Raw genomic sequence first — 19839 nt, forward strand, 5'->3', positions numbered from 1 at the left:
TTCTGTTTCACGATACTCAATCGAAAAGTACTCTATCTCGCACGACGTATCAGGCTCAAGAAAGTTTCTGTTGAGCAGATGACACTCAGTTTAGTCGAGAACCAGCATTAAATGTTCATCTCACTTCATGTAATCAGCACAACCTCCAGAGAAGTTGTCACAGTCTTTTATTTCAATTTTATTTCAGACAAGTAATTTAACCTTAAAAACACTGCAATCACTAAACAAGATCATGTTACTGAAAAAAAATCATATCAAGTAATGGAAGCGTTTTCAACAGGTGGAACCACTCCTTGCAATTTCACAGAATTTTACGTCTGAAAATAAAGATTCCGATTTGTCTATGATTATTTCCAGGGCACGGCATTGCGTGACATCAACTGCTCGTCACGCAACATGCTACGAATTAGAGTCTGATTCGGGAACAGACTTAACAAAGACAACTTTACGTTGATAGCGCTCACTTGAAGAACTTGCAAATGTACAAATGTTTTAGTAACATAACGATGAAGTTTAGTGCCGTGTTTGGGAAGAAACCGCAGATGAACGTGGACTAAATGTTATATTTGATAAAGATATCCCAATCCTTTCGTGAGCCTATTCTCATGCACGAGAAAAGAAAAGAAAAGCAAGCACTTGACCCAAAAATTATCGTTTCGCCAAAACGCTTTGAAAATTAGGATCCTAAAGAAAGTACTGATCAATATTTCGTTGGGATGGTCGCGACTGACGATTTCACACAGCACAGTTACGCAACGCGTACCACAGAGCTCTGCTCTGAAGTGCTGTCCATCAGCTAATTAGAATGATGATGCAGTAAAACTTAAACCACGCACTCTTCACGACAGAATCGCCACGAACTGCTAATCCAAAATACTGAAAGAGGCGAGGACGTCTAACACTACTACAGTATAAATTAACATCTGAAATAAATACTCATATAAAAGTTCGAATTGGCGAGTGGTTTGCCAAAACTGTACAACAACCCAAATTGAAATGGCTACAGCCTTCTTAGCCATTTTTCTTCGGTGGCTCATGAGTTCGAATATAAAATTTTTCATAGAGGAAAGCACTATCTCCCTGCGTTGAGTTAAACTATAGGTGTGACTTTACACTACATAACCACTTTATGTGTAGACACAAGGCGTTCACTTTCAGTCCAATTCTTTATACAACCGGTGCATCGTTTGTATGAATTCATGAAAATCACAACGATTACAAACCTGGTCAAATTGCCTACAATCATAACCAGGGATACTGACAACTACTTCAAAAGAAATACAGATCTTTAAAAACTGAAACCATTTAGATCAGTTTCGTGTGCCTTGAAAAGCCTCTGTTTTTACCACAGAAGATAAATTTTGGCTGGTTCCAAAACCAACATTTAAAAAAATGATTTCTTTCTATCCCAGAGTGGAACAGGTCTGACATTTTCAATAAAGCAGCATACCCAATTTCCAGCGGCCTAAAACAGATTATCCAAATTACTGAGTGTATTCATTCATAAAAAAGTGAAGCAAACAAGATACAGAAATATATCTATGTCAAGTCAAATCGTTGGGAAAATTCCCGTTGTTTGTAGCGGTCACCAAAACGTATGGTAGTAAACAGATAAACTTTGCTCTTTAGTTTTTCAACATGCAAACCACGAAGCGAAACGCGCTTGAGAAATACGAAAAAGGAGTTATGATACACTACCAGTTGCTTGGAAAACAATTTACATGGCGAATCCCCTGCACAATCTCTTCGTTTCTACAACAACATATGATCCTAATAGCGTAAAACTACAATTGAATGCAAGTTAACTGCCTAAAATATTTCTGGACCTAAAACAGATTCTAAAAATTCTAAAAAGTCTACTAATTGTCTCTATTCCACAACAGTGCTGGATTCTGGTTCTTGTTCGCCACTGTCGTCTCGTATATCCGATGCCTTGTCTTGTATAGTCTTCGTGCGCGTCACAATATGGTCGCAGCAGACGTGAACACCATTACTTACTTCTGTGATTTGACCAGACGCATGCGCTCTACAGTAAGAATTCGGGCATTCGGAGCACAGGACGTTGGCCCATTTACCGCAGTCATCACAGAAGTGCCACGGACAAATCCACTTCCCACGGGTTGTAACAGGCCCGCCGAGGCAATCCCTGTGGTAGCACTTGGAACAGCCTGCCTTGTCGCACAGGAGAAGTTCTCCGCCATCACCGCAGATGTAACAGTCGTCTTCATGAACTGAAATTGCAATGGAAACTTGTTAAGTGCAATGCACTCAGAGATCTCTGTGTGGGCGTTTGTTGCAGCAATTTTCAATTGTGTCGAACGTAATTGGGAACTGCAGTGATTTTTTTCCCAATATGTTTCATGATTGGTCCATAACTTTTCAATCAATCAGATGCCAAAATAAAACCAACCGCGACACAGTTTGTTTGCTTGTTGCTACGCTAACTGTTCAACCAATCAGATGCCAAACTAAAACCAAACGCGACGCGTTTTCCTGCGCTTCAAGCGGTTTGCTTGTTTTCACTTGTCATAGCTGCCTTTACTTCGATTGTTCATTGTGATAACTTCGGTTCAGGATTTACGGTATTCGATCGAAATTCGCTTTGGCTTTATCTTCGTGAATGACCAACAAAATGATTTCCTGTAACTCTACGATAGAGGTTTACCAAACTATATATTTTATATGTCGCTTTTATTGAGTCCACTAAATCGCTGCGTGTCGTGAGTTATGGGTTTAACTGATTGGAACAGAAATAGGTTTTAATCAATTGCGCCAGGGTTGGCCAGCATACATACAAGCGAAGAAACACATAAGTTTGCTCGTGATTAATTCTCTTAATTCTCTTCTGGTTTCCTAAAATTAAGTTCTCGTTTTATGCAAGGCATTATACGCATTTTACCATAAGTTCACTGTAAATAGCTTACATCTACTGTAAATACTAAAAATCCCATCAATAGAATGTGCCGAATGAAGAAGGAGTCTTAGACGAGGATTCGAACCTCAAACCTTCGAATTTAGATTAAAAAAAAAAGCAGCGTCTTTGTCTTGATTTCTTCCTTGTCTCACGTTCGTAATAGAAGTAAAAACATCTTCCTCAGTTACTCAGTTATAAATTAGTAGAGCAATTTTCAGTTGAGTGTTGAAAGCAAACCGGAATTGCATTGAGTTTGCTTTACTTCGCTGTGTGATTGGTCCAGAACAATCGCACCACTCTCTCAACCAATCAGATTCAAAGCTAACAGCAAGTCAAGACTTGGTCACCAGCGTTTTCCCGCGCTTTATGCAGTTTACTTGGTTTTACTTTGAGCTCCCACTGGCTCCATATTGCATTTTCCTTCCTTCTGATTGGCTGCTGTGATCACTCCGGTTTTGGCTTTACGACACTCAATCGAAAAGCGCTCTAACAGTAAACTGTACGTCGGTTTTAAAGTTTAACTCACGCTCTCATGACTCTTCTAACTCATTTAACTCAAATAACCTTTAATTTTAAGGATCAATTTTAAGCACACCTTGTCTATGCACTATTGTTTAATGTCAGTCCCGGTTGAAGTGGGCTATATGTCCAAGGCAAGGCGCTATTCAGAGGAGAAGTGCCCGTGAGCTTTAGAGACGCTTGGTCAGTTGCGTTACAACTTGTGCCATGCTCAATAGAGGCTTCAGGATGGACAGCTGGCAGAGGAGGGGGTCGCTTGCGTGGTTCAGCGCACACTGGAGTATCTGAAGCCAAACAACATGTCTGCTTCAGAAGATTTTTTTGATAAGGAGCTAGCCCACGTAACGGGCGCTCAGATTGTTGCAATTCAGTACATTTAGGTCCCTACTTACACGAGAGAGTCGCGTTTCGATATTGTTTTTTAAGAGGAACGCCAGGGAATTTAAAAAAGACAACTTGTCAACAAAACTTTTCATTTCAATTTTTTTCCAGAGAAGAATTTTCCTTCGAAAAGCCCATCACCATTTCCTTGAAAAAAGCTTGAGAAATATATAGCTAAGCCAAGATAAAAATTTCATCTATTTTCTTCAAACACTCCTCGAGAACAAAGTAAAAAAATGGGCAAAACAATACAACTTAAAATCTAATTATCCCCAGAAATTAAAAAAAAAAATCTTAAAATATGTTGCATTTCTTTCCACGCTAAACGTAGCCAGAAGTTTCCTTTCTCGCCATCCTTTCAATTTGACATATCACCTTCCTCAACCAGAATGAAAAGAAACAAGTGAAAGGGAAAAATCACTTCAAAGCTGGATTGCGGCAACCAATAATCAAGAATCAATCAAAAACAAGTTTAAATAAGGCGGAAAAGGAAAACAAACATGTTTTTATTCGATTCATCTGAGCCCTGCCTCACGAAAAAGAAAACTTTTTTCCAAAAAATCCTAGCATTTTTTCTACAATTTTCTGATATCATTAAGATACCAAGCAACTGGCTTTTACCAAGAAGGCCTATCAACTACGTTGGCAAATTCCGTTTACCAGAAGCTTTAGCTAAACACGTTCCCTTGTTCAAAAACTGGCAACTCAGGTTTTGGACTGGGAGACCTGTCAAGAAATATCTTGCAGAGAACAAAATACTTCTATCTCTCCCACCAGGGAAAATGAGAATCGACAGAACGGAAAAAAAAGAGGAGATAACATCTGCTGGGGGAAACTCGCTCTTGGAAATGTGACTTCACACGTTATGCACGTACTTACAAATATCTGAGCGCCCGATAAAAAAGCAGAAAGAAGGCATCATACACGTCGAAAAAAAAAAACCAAAAAAACCGGTGGCATGGGAAGGAATAGCTTGTTCGTTTTCCAGTACAACATCATTTCCGCGACCTGCCCTTTAAATCTAAAGCCTTTTGGCCATCAATAACACTCCATGACTTTAGTTGGGCACAACCCAAGGACAGGAAGCTTACTGAAAATCAAACAAAATAATGTCTTCCTCGTAACGCTTCCGTTTGAGAGAAGTTTCTTGAAAGCTTTGAGCACAAATTAATTTAAAGGTTTAGCATCAGAATTGCAAAGTTTAGGTTCATTAAGCCACGCTTTTAAAAGGCTGTTCACGAAAATTCAGATCAATCTCCTCCACAATTAGTCATAAGTGAGCATTTTCAAAGCATATGGCAGTTTATATAAATACTTTAAGATAAAAAGCCCATTTAGAATTTGGATTATTATTTATTACCACTTATTTTATTACATGCATAAAATTTTATTAAAGAAAAGTTTATGTGTTAAAACAGTAGCAGAGTAAGTGAAAGCAAAAATATTTGAAGCCAGTAATTCAACAAGTATTGGGATCTCCTGTTTCTGATATACATGCACAAGCAAAAGGATAAAAAAATATCAATTTGGCCATGAATAAATACTCCACCTGCAAATGTACAGTGTACAGTTCACACTTTTTGTTCTGTAAAGATTCAATTTTTTCCTCTCTAACCTTGATTGGAGCCATCATAATTTTTCGGTAAGAAGACGGATCAGTGTCAATATCTGAGCGAATTGCACCGCGTTCGCCCCCTATCGAGTTCGCCCCTACCTTATGCCGTGTTCGCCCCTGCACTTTTCAAGTTCGACCCCATCAAGTCGAGTTCGCCCCTTGATTGAGTGATATCCAGATGAGTTGATTTGTGACGAAGGCACTAGCAGAATGTGCCAAATGTCACGTCAGCGACGACCATTTTGAATTTCGGCAATTGCGTGGAACCTGCTTGGGAACTGGCTTGACGGAATCAACTAAATACTCTGCGTGGGATCTGGGGTTACCAGAAATAACTGTATACACTGAACTTGTGATAAAGAGAACCACACGGTTTATCTAACGAACACGAAATGTGGTGATCGTAACAACCAGACTTGAGAAGACGCAAACCACGCTTTCATCGCGACAGCATTGCTTAAGTTGTTAGACTTGTACCCGTTTAGCTTTATTTATGAAATTAAGACTGAAGAATTTACTCATCAACTTACGAATCAACTCATCTGGATATCACTCAATCAAGGGGCGAACTCGACTTGATGGGGTCGAACTCGAAAAGTGTGGGGGCGAACACGGTATAAAGTAGGGGCGAACTCGATAGGGGGCGAAAGCGGCGGATACCATCTGAGCAACTACACACCTACCCCACAACAGTCAACTGATAACAAGTTAGGATTAAAGTAAGAGGGGGAGAGGGGGAGGGTAGGTGCGCAGATGCGCAAATGCTCAGATAATGACATTGATCCAAGAACACACCAGGGAAGAGAATTGAACCATTCAGCTGGTTGCAACAAAAGTTAAGGGCTGAGGGAGGGGAGGCATGGCACCAACCAGTGCCCACCCCTCCCTCACTCCCCAGAGAAGCTTTGAATCTTTCATGCTGCAAATATTCTAAGAATTATCTCTACTATGTCCAATGTCTGGACATGAGTCAGAAAAAAACTGAGTCAAGGCTAAGTCAACAGATAAAGTTCTGTGTTAGATCAATAATAGCAATAACAATAATAATAATAATAATAATAATAATAATAATAATAATAATAATAACAAATGCATTCCTAGAAAGTTCGCCTTTTAGCTCAATCTTTGTGAAGAAGAAAAGAAAAGAAAAGAAAAAAACCACCTGTTTTCCTAGTTGGCACCAAATTACATGTACATTGAAACAAAGGGCACTGAAAGCAAAAAAATTTCATTCTTCATAGTGCGATATGGCAACATTTTGTATCAATTCAAAACACACCTTCTTTGACAACAGCTTTCTTAATTTTCTTCTTTCTTCTCTTGTCCACCTTTTTAGATTTTTCCTCCTGGATCTGGTTCTTGGGTCTCACACCAAGGAAGCTGCTACAGTTTTTGGCTCCACAATTGCATTTCTTCTTTTCATTTCCTGCGTGGACAATGAAGACAAGATCATCCTAAAGCACAACAGAGCCACTCCACTTTGTAATGGTTGTTTACATTTGCTACTTTTTACAAAACACAATTGATGACTGACAACAATCTAAGACAAATTTTCAACACTCCATCTCCAACTAAACCCTTTGACCTGAAAGAGTAACTAAGATCTGATTTCTCCTCAAAACATCACACCTGAATCACACATTCAAGTCATGAGAATAAAGAAAATGATCCCAAAGAAGCTTTTACTTGTTGAACAAATTCTCCTTGTCAGCACCTTAGAAAATGTATAGAGAACAGAATCGAGGATATGTCTACTCAGGATGTAAAGGGTTATGAGTGTGCATGTTATTGAAAAGTGTGGTCACATGTAACTTGATGTAACACTTCAATTCAATGCCTGATCAAATCTAACGCAAATAAACTGTTTGACCCACCTAAACAATCCAGCTGATAGTCAAAGTTTAGCTCCTCTCCTTCCTTGATATCTCGTGAGGCGAACAGACCCACTCGAACCTCTCCATTCACTGTCCATTTTTGTGTTTCACAATTTGGATCACAGCTATGATTCATGAACCGTGACAGATTCCCCATGGGACCAGCGTCAATAATGCAATCTTTGTCTATTGTCAGCATGTAGTAGTTAGTAATGTCTTCTCCTTTCCGTACACGTTCTTGACATGTAGCCTCATCGATGAGCTCTCCAACATACTCAATTACAAATTGGCCTTTCTTAACATCTGAGATAAAATAAAGGAACACTTAAATTAAGTGGCCTACTCTCAAAAATGCTCTTTTTCCACTGAGTTTTGTAAAGTTAATCAACAGCTAAGAAAAAGAAAGAAGACAATCAAGACGAGCCAATGGGAAACAGTTGTTGATAACCACTGACACAAAAACAGCACAAAAGTCAATACTCACTGAAACACTCTTTTTTTAGCACAGTTAGTAGATGTGAATGGTTACAAAGGCAGGTACAACTCAAGGATGAAAGTACTGGCACTGACAAGGCACAATCTTTCATTTTTTTTTTTTTTTTTTTCGGCTCTCACACAATGTGACTAAATAAATCAAACAGTCTTTGGTCAACTGTGCTTGACGAGCATCTACCGGTGTGGAAATGCCAAAGTCAGCCATTTAAAAGTGTTTTGAAAGCTATCAAATGTTCTGCACAATCAGGTCTAAAGCATGAAACAAAGAAACCTGCTGGGTTTCCTAACCAGACACCTCTTCAAACTATATTTCAACTAATCAATATTTTGTCCAATCCCTAACCTTCTTTGCAGCGAAGCCCCCAGCCACAGTGTAATGTTCTCAAGGGCTCACAGTCTGCATATTCTCTCTTTTGAAATCGTTGGTTTTGACACTTTTCCTTTGCAGGGCATCTTGCTGGGTTGCATTCAAACTGAAGCATGCGATTCAGACAGTTTGATTCTGGGCCACAAGGGCTATCATTATCTGGTGAACAGTCACACATTGGTAGTTCTGATGGGTCAATCACTATTCGGACAGCTGTGGTACACTTGTTTACCTGGAGTGAGAAAAAAAAAAGAACAACAAAAAAGTATGTAAAAAAATAACAAACAAAGAAAATGGGACAAAGTCTTATTTCTCATTGTTGTAGCAAAGTTCTTAGCCTTTGAGAATGCACAAATGTGTTGTTGTCTTTGTGTCACAAAAAGATGATATGTGCAATGGTGGTAGAATGAATGAGAAATTTGTTGTCTGTTGATGTATGCGTGTTGAACGTATGAATGTAAGCAAAAGAATGCAATTGAATGCAATCAAATGCTTTCTTTCTCCTCAAAGACCTCTGCAACACATTTCCTGGTTTTTACTTTACCTCCCAAGGTTGCATACCACTGCAATAACAACTGCAAGGAATGGTTCAAGGAGGAAAAATTTCTTGTTCATTGAAATTCATTATAATTGGCAATTTGCACTAATAACAACCTTGATGTGTTTATAAGGTGCTGGTTTCTTGGACATCTTTTGTAGATCCTGTTCAGCTTTATTTTCTTGTGCTGTCCTCCATTCTGCATATTTCTCCTTTGCTTCAACAAGGGCTAAAACAAGAGAAAATATGTACGAGATTCTGATGATGCTTTTTGACCTTGAAAAATGCTAAAAGCAGCCATCTTGCATCACATTCCATGACCCATACACACTCCATAAGCTCTGACGTTTTTCATAACCATTGCAAACCCTTTCATTTTGAGGCTCAAAATAATTTCTGGGCTAGCACCAGTCATGTTGCCCAGTCAATAAATTCCCCCCACCCCCTAGCAAAACCATACTTTGAGAGTAAAAGCAGCTTCAGACTCCATGCAGTAAAAGTGATACAGCTGAATCTAACCCTGAACTTAGCTTGGAATCAAATTCTTCTTTACATGCATAAACAACCAGACAAAATGTGCAGCCATCCAGAGAGTTGATCAAACAAACCGACAATGACAAGACATTGTCTGTTAAACAACTGTTATTTCAAGCCCTGCTTTTGTTTTAACCCTTTAACTCCGATGTGTAACCAAGACAGAGTTTCTCCTTACAATATCAATACAATCTCAACCAGATAAGTGATGAGAATAAAGAAAAATATCAATTTGGGAATTAGTTGATCCAATACTAAATTCTCTGAACTAATATGATAAGAATTGTATAGTTGACAGTAAGGAGAATTACAAATTTGATCTAAGAGTTAAAAGGTTAAAAGTGTAAACAATTGAAGAACACTTTTTCTGACCTTTTTTGAAAATCTTAGCCAAGTGTTTGCTGTTTCCAGAGTCTGTTGAGCCCTTGTCTCCTTCCTGATAGCTAAACACACGCCCTCTGTGGATCCAATAGTAGTCCCGTGAACCAAGAAACATGACAGGGAATTCCCCTGGCTGATGCCGCATGTTCTGGATGTTTGTGGGTACATCGCGTGGGTTGCAAATCTGTGCTGGCCACCACCTGAAATAAATAAAAAAATGTTAAACCCTTGCAACCATTCTTCATAAATCCTTGGTCAGTTCCTTATCCTCAACCTATCAGATATGAAACTTTTGTAAAATATACTATGTCTCTCAGAAAGTACATGTGCATGCATCATGATTGGTCTATTAAGCACCCTGTATTTCACTGAATAGCCCACTAGCTCAGAAGTCCTTTGAATCAAAATCTTCCCCCTCTTATAGCACCCAGAGAACAGACAGGATAAATACTGAGATCTTGGGTGTTAAAGAGTCAAGAGGAAAATTGTTCAATCTTTAATTCCCATCATCACCCTGCTTGCATCATGTGCCAGAAAAATAACACAGGTTGCACTAATTAGAAGCTGGAAATATACAAAAATAAAAAATAAATATACCATACCTGTACATGCCCAGTTTGACCCAGACAATCTCACCATAAAGCAACTCCTTGCCTTCAGTGCAATCTTTGCAAAAGAAATGTCCTTCAGGAATACCCTCGTAACTGATGCATTCTGGATGAAATGCAGCAGGGCAGCTCTCACAACAAATCAAAGTGCCTCCAATGGAGCACACAAAACACCAGTTCACATTGACATGAGTGTGGTGTGCTTTGTTTTTCTCACGTAAGAAATGTTTTGAACATGCCATGAGATGAGAACTAATTTGAATACAGCCTGCCACCAGGCAGCCAGATAAGTGATATGCTGTGGGACAACGCACACAACGAATCAGTCTTCCTCTCGACACCGATGACTTGTTTCTAACACATGTACTACAAAAATGGAGTGGACAATAAAAGCGATCACCATCAAATTTTGTGCTTTTGAAAGTTTTAACACAGTCCTCGTGGTAGTACTTTGTACACAATTGTTGACTGCACTGTTTGACATTTCCAGTCTGTCTACATACAAAACAACAGTGATTCCCTGTCACACATTCATCGCAAACAAATTTCCCCTTTGGTATGACGGACAGTCCGATACAATCCAAGTGAAAGGCATTTCCGCAAATACCCTCACAAAAGGTCAGATTGTCTTGTAGCTCACACACAATGCACACTGCTTCTTTCTCCTTCTTGGATGTTCCTCCATTCTTAACACTTCCTGTATCCTCTCCTATACTTGATGATGTAACACTTCCAGCCACACTTCCCTCTTTCTCCACCACACCATTCACCTCATAAGCTTCTTTCTTCTTTTCTTCATCCTTTTTAGTTTTGGAATCTAGTTTTGTCTTTTCTTTTACCAGTGTTTTTTCCTTAACAGGTAACAACTTTGCAACTTTGGTAGAACTTAAAACCTTACTGGAAGGTTTCCGTACCCTTTTCTTCTTTATGGGTGATTTAGCAATACTACTCTTTGGTGACGGAGGTAACTCTGTCACACCATCTAGCTTCTTCTTTTCATTTTCTACATGTACATCATTTGAGTGATTAGACAAATCCTTATCTTGCTCACTTACAATAACAAACTGCGGCTTACATGGCCTTCCTCTTCTCCGCTTCCCTTCTGGCTGGTTTTGTTTTGGTGTAATTTTTCTAATCTTCAACTTAAGCGCAGTGCTGGGTGACACATCCAAGTTTGTTCCAAAAGCAGCAGCATCACCATTGACTTTTGGAGGAGTGCTAGCACCAGCACTGTCAATAAGTCCATTACACTTTTCACGCAACTCTGACACATTCAGATGGAGTTCATCACTCAAATTAATCTTAACTGTTACATCTCCTTGGTCAGTGTTATCTTCCAACTGACCTGAGGAATCTAAAATATTATTTTGCTTCAATGTCCTTTTCTTTTTCTTCATGGGTGGCTCAGTACTTTTGTTTGTGCCACTGTCACCTGAAGCAGCCTTTGCTGCTGCTGCTATAGCTGTCAGTTTCCTCTTACGTTGAACCCGTCCCTTACCAATCTTCTTTTTTTCGTCATTTGGCCCATTTGTACAATGGGACACTCCATTCAGGAGCAGAACATCTGCATCTCCTGCCTCTGAGTGTCTAAGATCAGATGTTTCATCAGCATGTTCATCAATCAAACCATTTACTTGCTCTGGCAGTGATGCAAAACCATTCAACTTTTTCATTTTCAGGGGGTCCAGTCGTTTCGCGTCATTTTTGTCATAATACTTGAAAGTGTAACACAGTTGCCTCTCATGTCTATTCATTGGCTTTGCTTTTTCTGCCACTTTAACTGCTGTTTCCCACTGTACCACTCGCTTTTGTGCAATTTTGAGTTGCTTTCCATGGAGGGAACTCTCAAAATGTTGTCGACCTGAGCAAGGAACAAAAATTAATCAAAGATTTAAATGAAACTTTTCAAACTGCACATAACATACAAATGTATAAATTCAGCAACATCTACCAAAGTAACTCAAATAAACACTTGCATTCCCAATGCAGTATTTATCTAAGAGTGGCAATAATTTCAAACGATATTTCTAAAATCCCTGATAACAATAATATAGCAATCATTTGCAAGTATGGAGGAAACGGAAACATTTTTAGGTCCCAATACCTCAGTTTTGGTCATAGTTGACCCCTTCAACCATTAGAGTGGCTGGCAGCTCATTTCTCCCTTTGTAACTTTTAACACAAAAATCAGAATTTAGAATACAAGGTTCTTTTCACTCTATCACACTAAAATGCTGAAAGAGTTTGAAGTAACACCAGTATTATGGTTAAAAATTACCCAATAGTTACCATCAATAATAACAAAACTGTCTAACATTGAAATTTGAATTTCAGATCAGTAGATGCTTTGTATGGCAATCTTACCCAAGTTCAAACAAAACAGGGAGTTTAAGGACTAAGCTGATTCAATTTGACAAAAAGAGTCAGAACTGAGAACACAATGTTCCCTTCACTCTATCATACTGAAATGCTGAAAGAGTTTGAAGTAACACCAGTGCTATGGTTAACCCTTTAACTCCCAGAAGTGATTAACACATATCTTCTCCCCATAATATCAATACATTACCCAGCATAAAGGTAATGAGAATACTCAGACTTATCAGGTTGAAGTTGTCATCTTGATCCAGTACCACATTCTCGTAACTTATTTACAAGGAAATGTGTAGCAGTTAGAGGAGAGAATTAAAAGTCAGATCTTGGGAGTTAAAGGGTTAAATATTAGCCAATAGTTACTGTCTATAATAATAAAACTGTATAATACTGAAAATTTGAATTTCAGATCAGTAAGTACATGCTTTGTATGGCAACCTTACCTAAGTTCAAACAAAACAGGGAGTTTATGGACTAAACCGATTCAATTTAACAAAAGAGTCAGAAGTGTATCTTTCATGAATAACTACAAATGTCAAACTGTACAGATCTCATCAACTGCTCTTTTAAATATAACCCTCTGATAAAGAAAAACATTGTAATTAAATCTAGATTCTATCTGAAAACATCATAATACTTGCCAAGAGAACAATATCTTTAATTGTCAATATAAAGTGGTTCTTCCTTTAAAAAAACTACCAATTGATTTCAGCACAAATCAAGCAGAATATTCTTAAAGAAAAAGGAGGGAACCTATTATGGCATTAATTAACTTTCATGTCGAAAAACAAAAAAACAGACTTGGCAGTTTTTGCATAAGTTACTGAGATTAATGGCAAGTACTGTGAAGTGACTTAATGTAAATTGAAAGATTGAATTTAAGAAATATATCCTTTAACAACAAATAAAACTAGTAATGTAGTTATTAACTTTTTGTTTTTATCTGAAAGTTAAATTACCAATAGCAAATCAATAATTTATAGACATCCCAAGATCTTTTAGTGGTGTGGAAGCTAAACTGAAAATGTTTTGTGTGAAAACCATTAATTTCATATGCAACTGCCAAAGGTTTTGTTTCAAATATTGACATTTGCACAGCAAAAGGTCATTTAATTTTTTTGAAGCATGATTAAAACTCTCTGAAAATCACAAGGCAGCTAAAACACCTGAAAAGCGAAAAAAGTTAAAAATATCCTTTCCTTCAGCCATTATCTGAGAATCACCAAAAAACTATTTAGATGAAAATCAACGGAATCAGTTGTAGGCCTCCAGATTTGCAATAAAAATGTAACATATTGACAGTGAATTATAATTGGAACTAATATGATGTATCTTGACCAGCTGATTTCTTTGCAAATTTTCATGACATAAAAAGATGAAAGGCTCCCTCTCTGAGAATGAATAATAATGATTACTTATCTATCTTTGAAGTTATATGTTTTATGCAAAATGTGACGTCTTTGAATGAAATAAAAATAATTCTGCACATGGAGTTGATGAACAAATCGAAAGAAGAAAATAACTTTAGCACTGACAACGATTGTATCTTGGTAAAATTCACAGTTTTCTTCTCAAACCAGCTGTCGTATTATTATTGATCATGCGCTTAGCGGCCTAGCGTAATCTACGATGGCCGAGCGCCAAAACAGGTTGTGAGCTCAAGTACACCCAGTGAACTATTTACATGGGAGAGGTGAGATACGAAAACAATTCTCCATAACTTGGGAGAAGGTTCAGATTTGACTCTGCCAAGTCTTGATTAAATTCAGTTAACACAAATCACAATTCGCGACGAATCTTAATAATTCGTTTCAATTATTGGCGACTGAATTGCCTTGTTTTGAATAAAATGTTAGCAAACATGGCGGAGTAAGATGTAATTTTGATGGCAAAATTCGCACGCAGATTATTTACCTTCGCTGTTTTAGGCAGCCAAGAGAAAAAGAGGTGTTTAATTACGGCACGTAGCAGGAGTGTGTTAAGGTTAATCCCACAATTATCGATAAAACTTGCGAGATTTAAGCAAGATTTATCGTAAAGCAAACCCGTCCAATTCTTAGGAGAGCTAAGACTGAACCTTCGTACCTTCAAATTTCAAAATAGATCGTTCAGAGACCCATCCACGCACAGGATCCTGGCCAAAGAATTGCACATGGTAGTATCTTGCTCTTCCTTTGTACTTGAACGAAACTGCTGTATTTGGGTCGTAAGAAACCATTGAAGGCCACCATGGATGTCCCGGGATCTTCGACCAAACGACATCACCAACTAACCAAGAAGCACTTTGAGTGGGGCTCGATGAGGCTTTACTTTCCTTCGATACGGGGCTTTCTGAAGGTTCAGAAGAGCCACTGTCATCTCTGGTTTCCACTGCTGCCATCCAAGAAGACGACAGAGTTGAAATCCACGCGGTAAAATTAAGTTAAAACAGTGAATCTTTGGCGGCGTGCAGCGACTCTGCGAAGCGTTGCTTGATAGAACAACGGTTTATCAATTCTGATTGGTTCCCGCGACACACATGGCTCAAAATTGGCGGTAGCCGAACACTCATCGACAATTTGTAGATCTCCGAGTGGAAGCGAAAGTTTCCGAATATTTGTCGGGTTTTTTTACATCTATGCAACAAATATTACCAGTAATTGGGAATATACTAGATGAAATATGGAGGATATTGCAGGAAATATCACAAATTATGGAAAAAGTTCATAAACTACGACGATATGACAGTAAACGAAACTAGCCGGTCTCGAAAGAAAGTGAAAAAAGTGCTTTCAAAAGACGATCTAAATGAAGTTCGCACCTCCCTAGTCAGTTTTGGTTTTGTACCTTCCCACAACCCTTTGCTGGGGCATTTTTCAAAATGGCGGACGGCATAGAGGTTCCTGTCCAAGTTAAAATTCACGTTCAAGAAATCGTCAAGGTTGAGTTTGAGATACAAAATAATGTTCAAAGTATACGACAATGCCAGGGGCCATTAAGTCTATTGAACGACTTGAATTTGAAAGTAAAACAAAAGATCAATTCTTTGAGGCAGAAAGTTGAGGTAAGCAAAAATGATTTTATACGTACGACTCGTGAATTTCTTTACATATATTTTGGCGAAATTGGAATGCTACGCTCTGGATTTAAATTCAGACGCTGTGTTTGAAATTTTAACTTTGGATAATAACTGGTTCCCCATACCTAAGAAAAAATAAAAGCAGGAAAAGGGATCTTCACTTCATTCGTCGACGTCGTCGGGCCAGGACTAATGAAAAATTTAATCATAACATTCATGGTCATTTTAATTAAGATTTCGCCTTTAAGGATACTTGATGAAATTAAGAGATAACGGAGCAACTTCAGAATACCCCGCAACTCATTTACATGTCATTGAATAAGAATAGCGTCTATTGTGTTATGCCTCGATCTTCAAAGCCTCCCGACACATGTAAGTGAGGCGGACCAAAGTTGCGGGGTATTCTGAAGTTTAGCCGAGATAACATTTAAAGAAAAATTTGCCAAAATTTCCGAAAAAAAGGAAAGGATATGGCTATTTTCAAAAGTAGTTTTTTTCGTTTACCTACGGCGTGCAAAAAAATAATGTTAATGAATAACTTGAATGTGTTATTAATATATGTCACAATTTATATGTTATCTTTATAACTGATTACAATACGCATGCATATAGGGTTGGGTGCTTATTGGGTAACAGAGCATCAAAGATTGGAGACTTCCAGGGTTACAACACAGAATTCTGCAGCTAAATTATGATGGCCTGAGTCATGCACTCTGTCTTCAGATGTTATTGAAATTCTGTTCCTATGTAATTTTTTCCTGCTACTTCATTTATTGATGAAAACTCTACCATAGGTCCTGGAGCAAGTGGCATTTGAGCAAGACAAAGAATCAGACAGATTAGCAATATTAGCAGCCATGCAGCATCATAGAAAAGAACTTCAAAGGTATTAGATAATACAACAGTAATTTGACAGGGAGAACCTCTGTTCATGCTTACAATGCTACGTTACTTTTACAATGAAGCTGTAGTAAGCCCAGACCACCCTCTCTATTTGGCCCCCTCTTTAACACTAACATCAGTATGCATATTCTCCATACTGTTCTCTATACATTTCCTAATGTGCTGGAAAGGATAATTTGTTGAACAGTCAAGAGATTCTTCAGTTGATTATCATTTCCTTTATTCTCATGACCTCAATGTTTGATTCAGGGGTGATATTGAAAGGAGAAATTAGATGCTAATCACTCTTGAGGATTAAAGGGTTAATAAGTCTCCCTTGCAAAAAAGTCTCCCTCTCCAACAAGAGCCTGTCTCTGATGTCCCCTTCTCCAATTGGTCCCCCTCTCTTACAAGACTCTCCTCTTAATCAAGCTCCCCGCTCTACTAACCCCCCTCCCTATTTTGTCTCTCTTTATAATAAGCCCCCCTCTCTGTTATAAACCCCCTCTCTCTATAAGGTCCCTATCTCTGATAAGCTCCCCTCTCTGAAAGCCCGCCTCTCTGAGAGCCCCCCTCTCTGAAAGTCCCCCTCTCTGAAAGTTCCCCTCTCTAAAAGCCCCCCTCTTTGTAAGCTTCCCTTTCTGAAAGCCCCCCTCTCTGAAAGCCCCCTTCCCTGAAAGCCTCCCTCTCTGAAAGCCCCCCTCTCTGAAAGCCTGCCACTCTGAAAGCCCCTCTCTAATAGGTTTAAATAAGCACCCTCTCTATTAGGTCTCTCTCTCTAAAAAGCCCCATCTCTAATAAACCTACTTTCTATCATGTGGGTTTTGTAATTTTCAGCCTGCAAGCATCCATTAGGAAAGCCAATGTAGCCTCCATGGCAATAATTGACAAAAGCGAAAAAGAAGAATTGTTTGGAGGACAAGCTTCCAGTGTAAGAAACAGGTAGGTTGGAAAAATAAAACACATTACAACAATTGTTGAACCATGAAATGGACTCTTTCTTATTATGAATCACTTTCAGGGAAGCAAAGTTACCTAATTGTTAATGAGCTAAACTTCAAGTCAAGAGGCCTGGGTTCAAGTCCTGGCTGGATCATTGCATTTTGTTTTGTAAAGGTGATTACATGATTTCAAGTGCAATTTGGAATGAATAAGCAAAAGTAAACTTTTTCAAAGACTAGCAAAATTGCACAAGCCCTACATGCTTGTGCAATTTGTGGTCTTCAAAAAAATTTACAAGAGCTTATTCATTCCAAATTGCACAAGAAAAATCATGTGATTACATATTAATAATATACATGAAAAAATTTGAGATAGCTTATCATAATTAGGCTGAAGCAAAGTGTGCGCATCAAGTGCAAAAAAAATTTATTCAAACCCTGCAAGTGAAATTGTGCTATCAGTCAAAACAACAGTGTATGATTAAAACAATAATATACAATGATATTTTCACATCTTTAAGGCGCAAAAAAGTTCAAAGTCTGGCTAAACAGTTCAAGGAATTGTTCAGTCTGGTTTGTTACTTCTTTGCACTGAATTAGCCCTCTTCTGCATTGAATTACCTGGAAACTGCATTTATCTTAAGCAATTAGAACTGAGTAATTTTTTCATGTATATTTTTATGGGCAAAACATTTTAGTCTTACACTGCCTCTATTTACCCAGGAATATAAATGGTTAGTAGAAAGTTGGCAGGGAAGCTTAACGAAATGCAGGGGGTGTAACCTTGACAAAATGCTGGGGATGTAACCTTGGGATGGACTGGTATCCCATCCAGGGTGGAGTGGTAATACTTCTAGTTGCTTCATGCTAATGGTAACCTGGATAATCTCCAGCTGGATGAGCTACTTGGCTTGAGTACAAACTTAAGCATCTTTTTTAGCATATAAAACTTTCTTTTCAAGCAGTAGGTCTGGGAGATTTCTTTCTTCAATACACTTTCTCCTTCCTTTGTTTACCCTTTAACCCCTATAGGTGATCAAGAGAGACTTTCCCTTACAATATCAATATAATATTATGCTGACAAGTAATGAGAATAAAGAAAAATATTAATTAGGGGATAAGTTGATCCAATTCCAAATTCTCCAAAGAAACATGGTAAGAATTGTATGGCAGACAGTAAGGAGAATTACCAGTGAGATCTGGGAGTGAAAGGATCGATTGTCAATTTACTTCTTGTAACTTAGTTTATTCCATAATGATTATTAAGTGATTCACTGCTCACCTCTGTGTTACTTTTCAGAACCTTCAACAAAGAAAATTTAGCAAAGACTGCTAGTAACATAACTCAAGATTTGATGAGTATCGCTAGGATGATGGATGGTCAAGTCAAACAGAGTGAAGCCGATATGCAGATACTAGGTAAGATCCACAAAGAGGGGCGCTCAAAGTTTACTATCATTAACCCTTTAACTCCCAGAAGTGATTAACATCTAACTTCTAGCTGCAATAACCCTACATTATTCAGCAAACAGGTAATGAGAATACTCAGACATATTTAATGTAGAATTTGTTGGTTTGATCTAATACCGAACTCTTGTAACTAACATCAAAGGAAATATGTAATAGCTAGAGGGGAGAATTGACTATCAGATCTTTGGAGTTGAAGGGTTCATAATTATTAAGCTGTATACGATGACCTTGCTTGAATAGATTTTTCTTGCTGTTGAACAGTTATAATCATTGTGATAGAGGTAATCATAAGATCTTGACAAATGTTGTGGTTATTCATTTTGGTGAAGAACAATGAATTAAGAAATTGTATTATGGTTAGTGGCATGATTGAATCACCCTCTGTCATTTTGAATTGCTTTGTTTTGACAGCGTAATGCTGAGAGTTGGCAAGGTCAAATGGTTTTACAGACCTTAATTTAACCATACTCCAAAACAATTTCAAGATCAATGTCAGTATCTGAGCAACTGCACACTTACCTCCCCTGACCCAACATTAACCCCAACTTGTCATCAGTTAACTGTTGTTGGATTAGGGGAAGGGTAGGCCCACAATTTCTCAGAGGCTGACACCGTTCCCATTTTTTTTGTGTTTACTGCACAATTCATCAGTGTTTTTGTCGTTGTAAATTTTTTTCAGCACAATCTTCTTCTCAAGTTAAGGACACACAAGAAGAATACAAAGGTTTATCAGGAGTAATTCAGACAAGCAAGAATCTTCTGAATAAGTATAACAGAAGAGAGGTGACAGACAGATTATTGATTTTCTTTGGACTTGTGCTGTTCTTCTCTACAGTTCTGTACATTTTAAAAAAGAGGCTCCCAATTTTTGGGGGCTAAATCTTATATTTTG

General features: G+C 38.2%; 2 protein-coding genes across 3 annotated transcripts; one reads left to right on the top strand and one right to left on the bottom strand.

Moving 5' to 3' along the window:
- Positions 1-124: 124 nt before the first annotated feature.
- LOC131800171 (histone-lysine N-methyltransferase NSD2) lies at positions 125-15078 on the bottom strand. 2 transcript variants are annotated; one of them, XM_059117857.2, is made up of 9 exons: positions 14682-15078; positions 10221-12087; positions 9610-9818; positions 8820-8932; positions 8142-8397; positions 7304-7606; positions 6709-6855; positions 3510-3717; positions 2093-2231 (listed from the first exon to the last, which is right to left on the bottom strand). In XM_059117857.2, the coding sequence occupies exons 1-8, from the start codon at positions 14974-14976 to the stop codon at positions 3515-3517; spliced, it is 3393 nt and encodes a 1130-aa protein (XP_058973840.2). In that variant the 5' UTR covers positions 14977-15078; the 3' UTR covers positions 2093-2231; positions 3510-3514. The 2 variants fall into 2 exon arrangements, with proteins under 2 accessions (XP_058973839.2, XP_058973840.2); XM_059117856.2 differs by lacking the exon at positions 3510-3717 and having other exon boundaries at positions 125-2231.
- Positions 15079-15293: 215 nt separating this feature from the next.
- Positions 15294-19826, top strand: LOC131800172 (vesicle transport protein SEC20-like). The gene is made up of 5 exons (XM_059117858.2): positions 15294-15639; positions 16449-16540; positions 17374-17478; positions 18778-18896; positions 19627-19826. Exons 1-5 carry the CDS (start codon positions 15457-15459, stop codon positions 19824-19826), a joined length of 699 nt encoding a protein of 232 aa, XP_058973841.1. The 5' UTR covers positions 15294-15456.
- The last annotated feature ends 13 nt before the right edge of the window (positions 19827-19839 follow it).

Source organism: Pocillopora verrucosa, chromosome 1, assembly GCF_036669915.1.
Source record: "Pocillopora verrucosa isolate sample1 chromosome 1, ASM3666991v2, whole genome shotgun sequence".
Classification (NCBI taxonomy): domain Eukaryota; kingdom Metazoa; phylum Cnidaria; class Anthozoa; order Scleractinia; family Pocilloporidae; genus Pocillopora; species Pocillopora verrucosa.

What these genes read in the sequence shown, in the direction of transcription:
- LOC131800171 (XM_059117856.2), bottom strand. Translation starts at nt 14,976, where the DNA reads ATGGCAGCAGTGGAAACCAGAGATGACAGTGGCTCTTCTGAACCTTCA. An exon ending in GGCTAAGATTTTCAAAAAAG is followed by an intron (nt 8,933 to 9,609) that starts GTCAGAAAAAGT and finishes CTCTTGTTTTAG; the next exon opens with CCCTTGTTGAAGCAAAGGAG. An exon ending in GGGGCTTCGCTGCAAAGAAG is followed by an intron (nt 7,607 to 8,141) that starts GTTAGGGATTGG and finishes ATTTTATCTCAG; the next exon opens with ATGTTAAGAAAGGCCAATTT.
- LOC131800172 (XM_059117858.2), top strand. Translation starts at nt 15,457, where the DNA reads ATGGCGGACGGCATAGAGGTTCCTGTCCAAGTTAAAATTCACGTTCAA. An exon ending in CTTTGAGGCAGAAAGTTGAG is followed by an intron (nt 15,640 to 16,448) that starts GTAAGCAAAAAT and finishes ACTCTACCATAG; the next exon opens with GTCCTGGAGCAAGTGGCATT. An exon ending in GCTTCCAGTGTAAGAAACAG is followed by an intron (nt 17,479 to 18,777) that starts GTAGGTTGGAAA and finishes GTTACTTTTCAG; the next exon opens with AACCTTCAACAAAGAAAATT.